Source organism: Solanum lycopersicum, chromosome 9 (genome assembly GCF_036512215.1).
Source record: "Solanum lycopersicum chromosome 9, SLM_r2.1".
Lineage (NCBI taxonomy): Eukaryota > Viridiplantae > Streptophyta > Magnoliopsida > Solanales > Solanaceae > Solanum > Solanum lycopersicum.
Window position 1 is genome coordinate 50,809,282 of NC_090808.1, and position 15,746 is coordinate 50,825,027.

A 15,746-nucleotide genomic window follows, 5' to 3' on the forward strand; every position below is an offset into this window, starting at 1 on the left:
CTAATCAATCACATAGTATATAAACACTATATACTAACCAAGCAAATAAAGCATGTCAGAAGAATTACAATTAATCAAATCATACAAAATAGAATAATAAATGTGATAAAGACTACATATTGTTTAGCTGAAAGGATTGTGGAACTGATAATTCAAGCGTAGTAGATGAATAGCAGGTGACTGTATTTAAATTTTTTTACATGAAGTGTGAACATGGGCAACATTTGGATAAAACAAAAATGGCGCGAGTATAGCTATATATTTTTGGGAGGTGGACTATTTTAGCGGCATATTTTTTATTTGGACTATTTTCACAAAAATAAAAAATTAGATTCTTATATTATTTTATTGAACTATAAAATACAAATTGGGTCAAAAAGAATTTTAACTAATTTTTAATATAGGATATGCCATAAAATCCTTTTATTTAATATGAACCTACAAAATGAAATTTTTTTTTGCAAGAATTAGAACAAGCTTCCTAGTAACAAAACAAGCAACACATGCATTTATTTAGACAAAAAGATGATGAAAGGGTAACAAGACATACCACTCCAATATGGGTCTTTTTACCAGAAATTGATGCATCTGATACAGCTTGAGTTGCAAATTTAGGTGATTTACAGCTTATGTGAATTTTTCCATCATCTGTAACTCTCCAATCTAGGCGATTTGTAGATCTCATCATATGTAGCGATTTGTAGCTCTCCAATTTAGATGTGCCAATGTGTTGAACTATGAAACTGTAGCGATGGGTCGATGGATACATGCAATTTCCAATATAATGCAGCAATTTTACAATTCATCGACTCTCCAAGATTAGGGAGGATAAAGATCCGAGAGATTCTCCATGTTTAGGATGGATAAAGATCTGGGAGATTCAAAAAAGGCAACCCATCAGCTCTCCAAAATTATTTTGAATGTTGATGTTGGAGATTTGCTGGTTCAAAATGAGATTCAAAACTAGTTCTTACCTTAGGAGTGAGATTTGCAGCCATGGATCGCAAAAACCGATCGTCTCTAAATTTCCTCAGCTAAGATGATGAAACTAGAGCTTGGGGTCGTTAAGGTATATTCATAAATTGAGCTAGAAAAGCATCTTATTTATTACTCTTTCGCTTTGCTTTAATTTTCTATATACATTTATTTACTTATTACTTTATTTATATAAGCCTCTAGAAAAGAGCTACATGATGAGTAAACAAATAAATTACAATAATTAACAAATTAATAGATTAAAAGAAAAGATTAAAAGACATACAAATTTTAGTTGACTCTTGAAATTTTATCACACCTTAATTAAGACAAATAAAATAACATATACTATTTAAAAAGTATTATAAAACATTCACACACACAAAATTATTTTTTATATAAACTAATTATATATATATATATGAACAAAAAAAGTTAAAAGTCAAATTACGATTTTACCCCTACTATAAATTAAAATGTTATAAAACCATTTGATTATTTAATTTAAATATCAAATTGTATCATTTTAATAAAAAAATATTAATGACTTTTGCACTTCCGTAGATTAATTCCTAATTAAAAGAACTAATTTAATAATATTTATCATCTATAATCTATATATATATATATATATATATATATATATATATATATATATATATATATATATATTAATTTTAATCATCATATCAAACATCATATATATTATGTCATTATTTATTACTAGTTTCTGGACACGTGCTTTGCACGTATATTCTATATCAATCAATAACATGAATAAGAGTTTAATCTATTTATATTATATAGTCATAGAATGTAGTGATAAGAGGATATGCATTATGAAAAGCCACCAAAAATTATAATACCTTGTAAAAATATGTAATCACTAAAATATAAACTCATGCTCATATCAAGTAAATATAGTGTGAAGCAATAACATTATATTAAAATATAAAAAAAGCTATGAAATACGAAAAAGTCACCGAATGAACTTATATGGTGTCAAAAGAAACAACAAAATTAGTTGTGTACATCATAAATCAATTGAAAAAGAAGAAGAAGAAGAAGCAATAGACATACCAACAAAAGAAAGAATTTTGACAATTTTGTTTCTTTCTTGAATTCCCAAAAATTGTGATACATTCTTTGCAAACACTTTATATGAATTTATATAAACATATCGCTACAATGCAATTAAATTGAAAGAACAAAAGGTAGAACAATTTTTAAGAATATCAAATACATTAAGTAGTATTTTCATAAGAGTAGACAAACATTTAGCTACATTATTATAATGTGTTACTCTATAAAGTACTTATTTATCTTTATTTTGGTAAGTTAATATTCAAGAATTTCAATAAGAGTAGATGAAAAGACTTTTCTACAATATTAATTATTCATTGCATTATAAAGTATCATTTACTTTCTCATAAAAATGCAAATTAAAAAATATATATATTTTCAAATCATAAATTTTTTGCGCCATTAATTCAATAAAATTTTGGTATAACCATATAGATAAAAAATTGATGTACATGTACTCCTAATTCTAACTTTTTAACTTAATGGTTTTTTTTTCTCACCCTTTAATGTAACTTAACTCATATAACAAATTAGATATTTAAAGAAAAATCAGTTGAATGAAGTCAAAAAATCATTACATATTCATGTAATTCGAATGATAGTATTTAATATTTAAATAATTATATGTTTTATAATATTTTAATTTATGATAGATAAAAATCATAATTCAACTTTAAAGTTAAAAGTTTATATATATATCGCTTCATCAGGGGATGGGAATGTGTTCTTAATTCATTGGTTAAGGAAAAAAAAATGTTATGGCCACTTAATGATACTGAGAAAAGGAATACGCATTAATGATCTTCAAATTTATTACCGTAACTTTTTTTGTGGTAAGGGAATATTATTTTGCTAAAACTTTGGACATTTCTATTAATTATTAAATTGATTTAGTTCACAAATGTTATATATTATTTATTTTTGATGATAATTAACTAATTATATATTTAATCACGTACTTTTTATACATATGTCATATTAATTATATTAGTATAAAGACTTAATAGATATAATACGATGAATTGTATAGAATTAAAGTGAAAAAATACAAGCTTATATATTGGTATTAAGAAAATCTCAAAAGCAATATTCGAATGACATCAATTATATAATTATTAAAATATGTTAAGTGTCAACATGAGAAATAATCTTTTTTGTTTAATATGTCATAGCACAAAATTTTAAAAAAGTTCATGGCTACCAATTTTTGCCTTATTTCTATGATTTTGTAGCCTCCACAATTTCACTCATATACATATAAAGAAGCTGTTATTGAATGAGAACGGTATTTTGTAAAAATTGTAAAGAACATTTTTATCAAATGAGAACAGTATTTTGTAAAGTTTTTAAAGAACTTTGATCAACATGTCTTCCTTAGAAGAGCTGGTGAATCATTATGAGCTATGGGTGAACGCCTACACAAAAGTAGCACTTTTTGTAATAGGAGTGTAATAATTGTTGAAATATCTAATTGACAAGTATGATGCATAATTATAAATAGGTGTGCCCTTTATCTCCCTCACCTGATTCGAAGTCAATTAATTTATTCATCTGCAAGTTTGAATCAAAAAAAAATTACATAGGTTGTTTATATATATATCATTGTATTACATATAACATTTACACTTAATTCAACGAAGGCAAAAATTTTAACCATGAATAATAACAGTATAAAGTATTCATATATATATATATGAATATATATATGATTGTATCACATATAATAAGTACACTAAATTAAGCAAAGTTCGAGACATAGATAATAATAATACAAAAGTTTTTCTTGATAACTACATGAAAAAAAAACAAAGAAATGAAAATTCAATTACAAAGCCCTTCGAGGACTTACCTGATAACCACAAAGAATTACAATATATATATATATATGGGATAATGCCCAAGTACCCCCTCAACCTATGCCCGAAATCCCAGAGACACACTTATACTATACTAAGGTCCTATTACCCCCCTGAACTTATTTTATTAATAATTTTTAACACCTTTTCGGCATACGTGGCACTATCTTGTGGGCCCAACGATGGTTGACTTTTTTTTTCAAACTAGTGCCATGTAGGCAAAAAAGGGGTAGAAAATTACTTATAAAATAAGTTCAGGGGGGTAATAGGACATTAGTATAGTATAAGTGTGTCTCTGGGATTTCGGACATAGGTTGAGGGGGTACTTGAGTATTTTCCCCATATATATATATATATATATATGATTGTATCACATATAATAAGTACACTACATTAAGCAAAGTTCGAGCCATAGATAATAATAATACAAAAGTTTTTCTTGATAACTACATGAAAAAAAAATACAAAGAAATGAAAATTCAATTACAAAGCACTTCCAGGACTTACCTGATAACCACAAAGAATACAATGAAAAAATATTAATCTCCTAGGCTCGCATATTCATTTTTTCACACACATAATATATATAGTTTTCAATAAGAATGTTTGTGCCTTTTCAAATGCACATGCATATTGGACAAATTAGTAGAAGTTTAATGAGGTATTATTGAATACATCAATTTAAGTAGAATGACCATTAACATGCCATTAATTGCAATTTAAGTAGAATGACCATTATCATACCCAATAGTATTAAAATTATAGAAATTTTATTATTTATTAAACTATATATTTTATTAATGGTATTATTATAGTAACTCAACTTTATAGTGTTATTTTGATATTCAACTTTTTACTTTTTTTTCCTACTTATAAGAATATATGATATGATGATTCTATTAAAAGTGGAAAGCACCAAAATTCAAAGTTGGAATACCATTTTACCCTACATTAAATTATTTTTTATATAAACTAATTAGTTTAATATTACATATTTCTAAAAAAACATTAATTGTAAAGAAATCTCAGAATATAAGATGAAAAAGACAAGAAGTATAAGATAGAGGAGATAATTTGCTTATTCAAGTACGTCATACAATGGTGAATGATATCTCTATTTATAATGTTGAGATATCATAGTCAAAGATCACCTTGAAATTTTATATAGTAATTATCAAGGTTCATATCACCTTGATATCTTATCACATCGGAAACACTAATACATGAATCCAATTAATTGTTGGATAACTCTAATGGATCATCCACATATACAATGGATTTTCAACACTCCCCCTTGGATATCCATAGATTATGTGCCTCGTTAAAACCTTACTAGAAAAAACTCAGTGGGAAAAAAACCTAGTGAAGGAAAAAGAGTACACATATCTCATAATACGCTTTGAATGTTGCCTCGTTAAAAACCTTACCAGGAAAACCCAACTTGGGACAAAACCATAGTTAAGGAAAAGAGTACAACGCGTATTTCACTCTCCCTGATGAAAACTTTACTTGATATCTCGGAGACGGCGCATTCCAATCTTGTATCTAAACTTCTCAAACGTTGATGTTGGCAATGCCTTAGTGAATAAATCAGCAAGATTATCACTTGAACGAATTTGTTGAACTTCTATCTCACCATTTTGTTGAAGATCATGCGTGAAAAAGAACTTTGGTGAGATATGTTTTGTCCGGTCTCCTTTGATGTATCCTCCTTTCAATTGAGCTATACATGCAGCATTATCTTCGTACATTGTGGTTGGTATATTCTTTTTCAAAGAAAAACCACACATTTCCTGAATATGATGGGTCATTGATCTCAACCAGACGCACTCTCGACTTGCTTCATGGATGGCTATTATTTCTGCATGATTTGATGAAGTGGCTACCAACGTTTGCTTCATTGATCGCCAAGATATTGTCGTGTCTCCCCATGTAAACAAATAGCCTGTTTGTGATCGAGCTTTATGCGGATCTGATAAATACCCTGCATCTGTGTAACCAATCAGTTCTGATTTGGATTCATTGGAATAGAATAAACCCATGTCCATGGTCCCTCGAAGATATCGAAGTATCTGTTTAACACCATTCCAATGTCTTTTTGTTGGGGAGGAACTGAATCTTCCCAGTAGACTTACTGCAAAACAGATATCTGGTCGAGTATTGTTAGCAAGGTACATTAGTGCCCCGATCGCATTAAGATAAGGAGTTTCATCACCAAGAAGCTCTTCATCATTCTCTTGAGGTTGAAATGGATCTGTATTGATGTCAAGCGATCTTACCACCATTGGAGTACTCAATGTATGTGAATTATCCATGTAAAAACGCTTTAGTATCTTTTCTGTGTACGTTGATTGATGAACAGGTATTCCATTTGACAAATTCTCAATCTGTAGGCCAAGACAAAATTTTGTCTTGCCGAGATCTTTCATTTCAAATTCTTTTTTTCAGACACTCAACAGCTTCTAAAAGCTCTTTATGAGTGCCAATGATGTTCAGATCATCAACATACACAACTATTATTACAAATTCAGACCCCGACCGTTTAATGAAAATGTATGGACAAATCGGGTCATTTTTGTACCCTTTCTTTAACAATATTCACTCAGACGATTGTACCACATCCTTCCTGATTGTTTCAATCCATACAGAGATTTCTGAAGTTTTATTGAATAAGTTTCTCTTGAATCTTTGTATGCTTCAGGCACTTTGAATGCTTCAAAAATTTTCATGAAAATATTGTGGTCCAATGAGCCATATAGATAGGCTGTGACAACATCCATTAGACGCATTTCAAGTTTTTCATGAACTGCCAGATTTAGGAGATATCTGAAGGTGATTGCATCTACCACTAGAGAATATGTCTCCATATAATCAATGTCAGGTCTTTGAGAAAAACCTTGAGCAACGAGTCGGCCTTTATATCTCATGACTTCACCTTTCTCATTTCTTTTTCGTACAAAAACCCATTTTTACCCCACTGGCTTGATACCTTCAGGTGTTCGGATTATCGGTCCAAAAACTTCACGTTTTTCTAGTGAAGCCAATTCAGCTTGAATTGCATCCTTCCATTTTGGCCAATCATTTCTCTGTCTACATTCGTGAACAGATTTTTACTCAAAATCTTCATCTTGTTGCATTATTTAAATAGCAACATTATAGGCAAATATGTTGTCAATCACAACATTATTTCGGTTCCACAACTTTCTCGTCGAGAAATAATTCATTGAAATTTCATTATTTTCAGAAGTTCGAACCTCCTCCTCATCATGTGTTATGACTTAGGTCTCATCTTGAGAAATTTCTTTGAACCCATGATCATCTTGATCATTTATTCCTTTTCTCTTTCGAGGATTTTTATCCTTGGAACCAATTGGTCTACCACGCTTCAAATGTGGTCTAGACTCATTTGCCTTAACAATTTGTCCCGTCGGGATATCAACTCGAACTGGAGCATTAACAACTGGAATATGCGATTTTGTAATCCTTGGAAGATTAGTAAATGCATCTAGTAGCTGATTTGCAATGTTCTGCAAATACATTATTCTTTGAACTTCATGCTCACATTGGTTTGTTCGAGGATCCAGATGAGATAGAGATGATGAATTCCAATCTATCTCTTTTCCCAATAACTTATGTTCTCCCCCTAATGTTGGGTATACTTATTAATCAAAATGACAATCAACAAATCTTGCCTTAAATAAATCTCCAGTCATAGGCTCCAAATATTTTATGATTGAAGGAGATTCATACCCAACATATATCCCCAACCTTCTTTGGGGCCCCATCTTTGTGCGTTGTGGTGGAGCAATTGAGACATACACCGCACATCCAAAAACTCTAAGATGGGAAATGTTTGGTTCTTGACCAAAAGTCAATTGTAATGAGGAGAATTCATGATAATTGGTCGGCCTGATGCACACAAGTGCTGCTGCATGCAAAATAGCATGCCCCCACATAGACACAGATAACTTTGTTCTCATTAGTAATGGTCTAGCTATCAATTGCGACGTTTAATCAATGATTCTGCTAGACGGTTTTGAGTGTGAACATGAGCAACTGGATGTTCAACTGTTATACCAGTAGACATACAATAATCATTAAATGCTTGAGATGTGAACTCACCAGCATTATCTAGACGGATTGTCTTTATTGTATAGTCTGGAAATTGTGCTTTCAATCTTATTATTTGAGTCAGCAATCTCGCAAAAGCCATGTTGCGAGTTGATAATAAACACACATGTGACCATCTAGTAGAAGCATCTATCAAGACCATATAATATTTAAAGGGTCCACATGCAGGTTAAATTGGTCCACATATATCACCCTGTATACGTTCCAGAAACGCAGGGGATTCAATTCCAACCTTAACTGTTGATGGTTTAATGATCAACTTTCCTTGTGAACAAGCAGCACAAGAGAATTCCTTTGATTGAAGGATATTTGGGCTCTTTAAGGTGTGCCCATGTGAATTCTCTATGATTTTGCACATCATATTAAATCCGGGATGGCCCAACCGGTCATGCCAAATGATAAAATTATTAAAATTAGTAAACCTTTTGTTTACTACGGTATGTGATTCAACTGTACTTATACTTGTATAGTACAACCCAAAAGAAAATGCAGGTAATTTTTCATGCACAATTTTCTTCTCTACATTAATTGTAGTACTGTAAAGGTATTCAACATTTCCTTCATTAGCCGTCTCAACATGATAGCCATTTTGGCGAATAACTTTAAAACTTAATAAGTTTCTTTGAGACTTACTACAATATAATGCATTATCAATGCTTAATATTGTCCCTCCAGGTAGTAAGTAATAAGGTTGTTCTTTCGGAGCCCTCAATTAATTTTGTACTACCTGATATTGTGTTGACATATGCCATTTTCATAACCAAATTAGAAAAGTAGTTTTTTTCTTTTAATATTGTATGCGTTGTAGCACTATCAAGAAGGCATACATCTCCATTACTCATCTTGAATCCAACTGACAACTGGGGATTTCTATTAATTTTCATTAAAATAAAATACATCAAAAGAAGGAAGAAACAAAATTAACAACGAAAATTTAAATACTTCAACATGAATAACATAATAATTAAAAATACATAAGTAAAATATTAACAAATTTCATTCCCCAGCTAAAATATCAAACATTAGTTTCGATCTCCAAAGAAGTCATCCATATGAGTAATGTCACCAAGGCCATCAAAAACATCATCCTTTAAAGCCAAATTTGCTTCAACATCTTTATCATATTTCTGAGATGTTCCCAGCTTATCACCATCTTCAAGAGTCATATGTGACTCAGCTCGAGCATTGGAAGAGGAAGCACCACTTTTATTTCCTTTCTTTTTAAAGGAATTTTGATAGAGCCTTACAAAATGTTCATGTGTGCGACATTCATTCTTCCAATGGCCTTTCATGCCACAACGACAACAATTACTTTTTGAGGGGTTATTTTGAGAAATCATGTTGTTCTCCCTTTTATTATGACCACCACCTTGATGATTAGTGTATCGTCTTTTATCTTTGCCACGTCCCTGTGCATTATTATATCAAACGATGATCATTTCTTTTTACTTCAGATTGATCACGTGCTTCCACCACATTTGCCTCTGGTAATGGAGCAGCTCCAGTGGGACGAGCTTCATGATTTTTCATTAAAAGAGCATTATGTTGCTCAGCCACCAAAAGACATGAGATTAGTTCAACATATTTCTGAAAACCCTTTTCACGATATTGCTGCTGCAATATCACATTCGAGGCATGAAAAGTAGTAAGTGTCTTTTCCAACATGTCCTCATCTTTTATAGTCTCCCCACATAATTTCAACTGGGAGGTTATCCTGAATACAACAGAGTTGTATTCAATTACGGTCTTAAAATCTTGAAACCGTAAATGCATCCACTCATAACGAGCTCTTGGCAACACTGTTGCCTTTAGGTGGTCATATCTCCCCTTTAAATCAGTCCACAATTCAAGTGGATCTTTCACCGTCAGATATTCAATATTCAGGCCCTCATCGAGATGATAACGAAGGAAAATCATAGCCTTCGCCTTATCTTGACTCGATGCTTCATTTCCCTGAGTAATAGTGGCATCAAGACCTTTAGCAGCCAAGTGAATCTCAGCATCGAGTACCCATGAAAGATAATTCTTTCCAGAAATATCTAATGCCACAAACTCATGTTTGGATAAATTCGACATAATGAAAATTATGAGAGAATATGTGAATTAAATAAAAATATTTATATATTACCTTTGCAAGTAGCAATTTCGTGCTGATAACGTGTTGTAAAGAAAGCTCAGAATATAAGATGAAAAAGACACGAAGTATAAGATAGAGGAGATAATTTTCTTATTCAAGTATGTCATACAATGGTGAATTACATCTCTATTTATAGTGTTGAGATATCATAGTCAAAGGTCACCTTGAAATTTTATATAGTTATCATCAAGTTTCATATCACCTTGATATCTTATCACATTGGAAACACTAATACATGAATCCAATTAATTGTTAGATAGCTCTAATGGATTATCCACATATACAATTGATTTACAACAAAATGGTCATTTTTCATTCACTAAATTAACATTGTTCTTCTAATAACTTATGCTTAGAAACTAAATTATTACGCAATGTTTAGTGTTTCAATCTAAAAAAACATTAACATATCTTTTTAAAGAACTTGAAAGGATATTTCAAAATTTATAAGCAATTTAATATGGTTCATGTATTAGCAAAAAGTCATGTAATTACTGGATGAATACCCATCCTATCTCTTTAGGATGAGTATGAACATGTTGATCACCATATTGAATTTGAGTTATTGCTTGAGTAATCTTCTTTTGCTTGATCAGAAAAAAACCTTCCGAAGCTAACTGTACTAACAGAATTCTCATTTGAACATGTTTCCCAAATATATTTATCTGAAGTTATATTTTGGCTAAAAACATAAGAGTTAGAACGCCTAACGACACAAAGGTAAACAAAATCTTCAAAACCCAAACAAACCATCCTATCCAATGAAAAATGATCTTCAGAGCTAACCGCGTTGACAGAATTCTAATATGAGCGCATTTACCAAAATATTGAAAAAACTCACATTTTGGCCAAGCCTGAAAAGTTACTAACTGCACAAACTGAAAGACAAAAGCCTCAAAACTCGCACCAGCCATCCTAAGCCAAACTTCAGAAGGGAAAACGATTTTCACCCATTTTTTCTTTCAAAAACAATTAAGAAAAAATCATATGGTAAAATTTGGATCGAGACACTAGGTAATATTATTAGCAGTGGCGTACGGAGTATTTTTCATAATTAGTGTCGATATTTTACAAATATATTAATAAAAATGATTGATAAAAACATTAAGTTAATAAAAATTATTTAAAATGTACTACTAAAACATAAATCAAGTAACCTATAAAAAAATAAAAATAAAAATAATGTAAACTACTATAACTCTCCTCGGCGAGTTTTCATATTATTGTATCCAATTCTTATTTGATTAACTAATAAAATTTCTATAGAAGGTTTTAAGTTGTATTCTAGTTCAACTAATTTGTTTCAACCTAATTTAACTAGGAATAAGGATGTTAGAAGGTTCAAATCTTTCTTACAAACTTTTCTCTGAAACCGCTTCAAAAATAAAAGCAAAACACGCTTCTCGTGGGATTCGACCCCAGGTACTTGTGAGGAATAACCCTTCATTCTTGGCGCTGACCAACAATCCAAAACGCTCCGTTATATAAGGAATGTCATTAATATTTGTGTGTGTGTGTGTGTGTGTGTGTGTATATATATATATATATATATATATATATATATATATATATATACTAAAAAATTTCAACGAAGTAGTGTCAGCTGGCCCCCCTTAATATGAGGTTGGGCCGCCCCTGATTATTAGTAAATGTAACATTATAGAAGTAAAAATAAATTTATTATTAAATGCTAGATTTTTTACCAAAAAAATAACTGATATCTATCATTAAATATATCACTAAAGCTTAAAATCGGGGAAAAATATTGATTCAGTGTTATATCATTAGATTTACTTATTATTTCAATACTAGATGCTGATTATCAAAAAATTTAACTTCAACTGGTAAATTTACCAACTATTCAAACATAAGTTAGTAATTAATAATTTACAAATAAATTTTATCACAGTTGATAATAATTACTATCTAACTCAACATTCATCTTTAATTTTACCAACTAATAATTAATATGTTGGTAAATTTTATCACTGGATTAATGATCGGTTGATATATTACCAACTATTTTAATGATGTGAGTAATTTACTAACTACAATGTTTATTCGTTGGTAAATTTTCCAACTGATTGAATATTGGTTGACAAGTTTACCAACAAATTACATTTCGTTACTAACTTACACCCACATTTATATTTGGTTGATAAATTTAGCAACACAATCTTGCCATTGGTAAATGTTTGGTAAGTAATTCATCAATAATATATTAATAAATTAAATAAACAAAATTTTTGTCATCTTTACCAATCAATATATATACTTCGTTTGTAATATTACCTACAAAAAGTGTGTGTTTGTAATATTTAGTTGGTAATCCATTAATAGAAAGTTGCTAAATTTGGTGCCATTTTTTTCCCGCCGTATTTACCAATTAAAATACGTAGTTAGTAATATTTTGGTTTGTAATATGTTAGAATTTCGTTGTTAAGTTTTAAATTATAATTAAGTTTGAAATATATTGGTAATTTTTTGGAAGACTACTAACAAATTTAAGTTGTTAGTAAATCTGTTGGCAATTTGGGTTTTTTTTTGTAGTGGTTTATGCATAGGAACCATACTTAGTAGATGTGTTTTGTACTAACCCATATTTCTTCCCCTTTTTTTCAAATATTGTAGGTTCCGGCCATTGAAGACCTTCTAGGCTACTTTGCAAGAAGACTTGGACTTTTTCTTCAAGTTGTTGGTGTGTCTTCCCATTCGAGGATGATGCCATTTACTCTACCTTAGTAATGTTGCTATTGTCTAAAGACATACATTTCCCCCCTATTCTTGAAGACATTTGTTGTAAGTTCTATGTGGAAAATATGAATTTGTATAAGGGCTATGCCCAAATATTGTACTTCGTTTTAGATAGTTTATGTGAGGCAATGGATTAGACTAATTCGTATGTGTTGAATAAACGAGAAGCGTATGTAAGATTCATATCAGTGGAGTCTAAGTAAACTCCCTATATGATATGTGAGAGGTCTACGTAAACCTCAATAATGTAAAAGTTTTAAAAAAATTTCACATTTTTTACCTATGATATGTTATGACTAATGCTAAGGGCTTGTCCATAATTATGAAGTGTGTCACACTTATTAATGAGAGGCTATATGATGCTTAGGAAAGTATATTTTTGTTGGTATTCTTGAAGCTAGCCTCTAGAGTCTTAACTCTACATATCCTTATCTTCTAATCTCTTTCTTGTGCTTATAGACAATGAATAATAGAAGGAACAATGCTCTAAGGGTCGAAGAGAAGAATGTGAATGAGGTGGTTCCCCCTCCGGCTCCTCAAAACCCTCAAGTTCCTATTGAAGAAGGGGTCATATGTAATGTTGAGATAAGGGCGGTCATTCATAACTTGACTCAAGTGTTGGCTACTCCAGTTAATAGGGATGCTAAGGTCCAAGTGAACCTCAATACTAGCAGTACCACATCAAGAATAAGGGATTTCACAAGGATGAATCCCCTTACTTTCTTTAGCTCCAATGTAAATGAGGACCCGCAAGGGTTCATTGATGAAATGTTCAAAGTACTAGATGTTATGGGGGCGTCTTCTCAAGAAAAGGCAGAACTAGCCACCTACCAACTCAAAGATATGTCTCAATTTTGGTATGAGCAATGGAAGGATGATGGGCGGTTAGAGAAGGCCGGATTACGTAGGGAGCTTTCAAGACGGACTTCATTGATAGGTTTTTCCCCTTGAAACTAAGGGAAAGTAAAATGCAAGAATTCATCAACCTACACCAAGGGGATATGAGTGTGAAGGAGTATAGGCCCAAGTTCACCTAACTATCCAAGTATGCTCCTACTATTATGGCAGATGATAGGGCCAAGATGAACTAATTTGTTATGGGGATATCCTATCTTGTAGTGAATGCATGTAGGTCGGCTATGTTGATTCCTTGCATGGACATCACTCGTCTCATGGTTCATTCCGAACAAATTGAGGAGCAATATCTTAAACAAGTTGGTATAGAATTGAGGACGACAAGGGCTGAAGATGGAAATTTTTCAAAGACTAGATTTGAGGTACAAGATAAGTCATGATTCTAGAAGAGGTTCTTTAATCAAAGACCTTCTACCATTCAAAGAATCAACAAAGGTAAAGGGTTTACACGTTATCCTAAAGATGAAAAAAAGTAGTGGTCCTTATGTTGAGAAGTCTACTTGTGCTAAACGTAGTAGAAAACATGAAGGCAAATGTCCAATTGATATGGGAAATTGTTATGGTTGTGGCAAGAGTGGTCACATGAAGAGAGATTTTCCTATAATGAAGGATCAAGGGAGAGAAATTTATCACGCACAAGCAAGAGATCCAAATCCCGATGCTCCTAAGAAGAATCACTTTTATGCTCTCTTCTCTAGGAGTGATCAAGAAGAGTGTCCCGATGTTGTCACCGGTATGTTACAAGCGTTCTCTATTAATGTCTATGTTTTACTAGATCCGGTGCTACCTTATCATTTGTAACCCCTCTAGTATCTAGAAAGTTAAAAGTATTACCCAATGTTTTAATGGAACCTTTTTTGGTTACAACCCCGGTGGGTCACTGTGTGTTGGCTAGAAGAGTCTTTAATAGTTGTCCAATATCATTGACCAATAGAATTACTTTGGTTGAATTGATTGGACTTGATATGGTTAACTTTGTTGTCATATTGGGGATGGATTGGTTGCATGTTTGTTTTGCTTCTATAGATAGTAGAACAATGCTAGTCAAGTTCCAATTCCTAAATGAACCCGTCTTAGAATGGAAGGGGGGTAACTCAATCCCTAGAGTTGAATTATTTCATGTTTAAAAACTTATAAAATAATCTCTAAAGGGTGTATCTACCATGTTGTGAGGGTTAAGGACCTTGAATCGGAAGTTCCTCCCTTAGAGTCGGTACCCATAGTGAGGGATTTTCCAAAAGTCTTTCCTAATGATTTGCCTGGTGTTCCTCCCGAATGGGAAATAGACTTCGGCATTGACTTGCTTCCGGGTATGAAACCTATTTTAGTCCCTCCTTCGTGTATGGCTCTTGCCGAGTTGCAATAAATTATTCTTCAACGCAAGGTTTTACTTGACAAGGGTATCATAAGACCTAGTATTTCTTCTTGGCGTGCGTAGGTGTTGTTTCTAAATAAGAAGGATGGGTCCCTTAGGATGTGCATGGACTACCGTCAACTAAATAAGCTGACCATGAAGAACAAGTATCCTCTCCTTTGGATTAACAATTTGTTTGATCAATTACAAAGGGAATGCTACTTTTCCAACATGGACATGAGATGGGGTTACCAACTTAGTGTGAGAGGAAAGGACATACCTAAAATGGCTTGGCGAACTAGGTATGGTCATTATGAGTTCCTAGTTATGTCTTTTGGTCTTAACCAATGCTCCGACAAATTTCATGGACCTAATAAATAGGTTATTCCGAGATTACCTTGACTCATTTGTGATTATCTTTATTGATGATATTTTGGTGTACTCCAAGAGTGAAGATGAACATATGAATCATTTAGGGGTAGTATTGCAAGTCCTAAGGAGCACCAACTATTTTCCAAGTATAGTAAAGGTGAGTTTTTGT

The 15,746-nt window shown here is 31.8% G+C and overlaps 3 protein-coding genes across 16 annotated transcripts in view; 1 reads left to right on the forward strand and 2 right to left on the reverse strand.

Annotated features, from left to right (window-relative positions):
* The window catches only part of LOC101247853 (uncharacterized), a 41,698-nt gene extending 40,563 nt beyond the window's left edge, over positions 1-1,135 (reverse strand). For 13 of the 14 annotated variants that reach the window (XR_011211807.1, XR_011211808.1, XR_011211811.1 and 10 more), the window contains exons 1-2: positions 975-1,134; positions 551-871 (exon numbers count right to left, since the gene is read on the reverse strand). The gene's annotated coding sequence lies outside the window, so the exon portion shown is untranslated. Of the gene's footprint in view, positions 1-550; positions 872-974 lie in introns of all 14 variants that reach the window. The other variant, XR_011211812.1, reaches the window with a different exon arrangement.
* A 7,932-nt stretch (positions 1,136-9,067) lies between these two features.
* LOC138338564 (uncharacterized) lies at positions 9,068-10,121 on the reverse strand. The gene is made up of 2 exons (XM_069289538.1): positions 9,495-10,121; positions 9,068-9,262 (listed from the first exon to the last, which is right to left on the reverse strand). The coding sequence occupies exons 1-2, from the start codon at positions 10,119-10,121 to the stop codon at positions 9,068-9,070; spliced, it is 822 nt and encodes a 273-aa protein (XP_069145639.1).
* A 4,192-nt stretch (positions 10,122-14,313) lies between these two features.
* On the forward strand, positions 14,314-15,217 carry LOC104649293 (uncharacterized). Its single transcript, XM_010328181.1, has 2 exons — positions 14,314-14,584; positions 15,003-15,217. Exons 1-2 carry the CDS (start codon positions 14,314-14,316, stop codon positions 15,215-15,217), a joined length of 486 nt encoding a protein of 161 aa, XP_010326483.1.
* The last annotated feature ends 529 nt before the right edge of the window (positions 15,218-15,746 follow it).

Excerpts from the sequence above, each read along its gene's own strand:
- LOC138338564 (XM_069289538.1), bottom strand. The coding sequence starts at position 10,121 with ATGTCGAATTTATCCAAACATGAGTTTGTGGCATTAGATATTTCTGGA. Across the intron at positions 9,263-9,494 it reads AAGCACGTGATCAATCTGAA|AAAGGAAATAAAAGTGGTGC; the intron begins GTAAAAAGAAAT and ends TCCTTTAAAAAG.
- LOC104649293 (XM_010328181.1), top strand. The coding sequence starts at position 14,314 with ATGAAAAAAAGTAGTGGTCCTTATGTTGAGAAGTCTACTTGTGCTAAA. Across the intron at positions 14,585-15,002 it reads GTGTCCCGATGTTGTCACCG|GGTGTATCTACCATGTTGTG; the intron begins GTATGTTACAAG and ends TAATCTCTAAAG.